Below are 618 nucleotides of genomic sequence, written 5' to 3'. Positions count from 1 at the left end.
TGTGGAAGAATTTGTAAAGCTCTTGGTACAGTCTGTCCAGAAGGGAGGTTTTGGGATACTGTAACAGTAATTGGATTGGTACTATACCGAGGTATGTGCATGTAGGAAGGAGGTGGCGGCGGCGGTGGTGAAGGCCCTTGCATAGCAGATGGAGTCATTCCTGTTTGCATGGAAGATGGCTGTTGAGGTGGCTGTGAAGGAGGAGTAGCTGCACTTCTGTTCTGTTCATTCATAAAAAAAGGATTGTAGTTTGGAGTAGTAGCAACAACAGCTGGAGCTGAGTGTGGTTCCTGAACTAAACATATCAGCTGTTTACCTGCTGCATGCTGTGGATCAATATGTCCATCACTTGAGCTATGTACCAGCGTTCGACCGCCATTAAGTTGCACACCATCTCCTGGGTGGTAGCTACTAGGAGAATGAATACCCAGGTTAATATGCAAAAGGCGGTTTCTATTCATCCTGCTGTCATCTGGACTATGGTATTCCATATATAAGTATTTACTACTCTCCTGGGAAAGGGCTCGGCAACAGGCTTCCAGATTGTTGTTATTCTAGGGGGAAAAAAAAAGGGTACACAGAACATTGGCAAACATTAACAGATCCTAATAGTGGAAC

At 45.0% G+C, this 618-nt stretch overlaps 1 protein-coding gene across 1 annotated transcript in view; it reads right to left on the bottom strand.

The window, feature by feature from the left end:
- Window positions 1-618, bottom strand: part of TAB3 (TGF-beta activated kinase 1/MAP3K7 binding protein 3) — a gene marked incomplete at its 3' end in the record, with an annotated part of 10,137 nt that overhangs the window by 2,286 nt on the left and 7,233 nt on the right. Inside the window, exon 2 of the mRNA XM_010837770.1 lies at window positions 5-554. Coding sequence (XP_010836072.1) covers window positions 5-554 — 550 coding nt within the window. The remainder of the gene's footprint in view (window positions 1-4; window positions 555-618) is intronic.

The sequence above is a fragment of the Bison bison genome, unplaced genomic scaffold (assembly GCF_000754665.1).
Source record: "Bison bison bison isolate TAMUID 2011002044 unplaced genomic scaffold, Bison_UMD1.0 scf7180017845905, whole genome shotgun sequence".
In the NCBI taxonomy this organism is placed as follows: Eukaryota; Metazoa; Chordata; class Mammalia; order Artiodactyla; family Bovidae; genus Bison; species Bison bison.
Note: the sequence above shows the minus strand (reverse complement) of the source record. Positions and strands in the feature narration are given on the sequence as shown.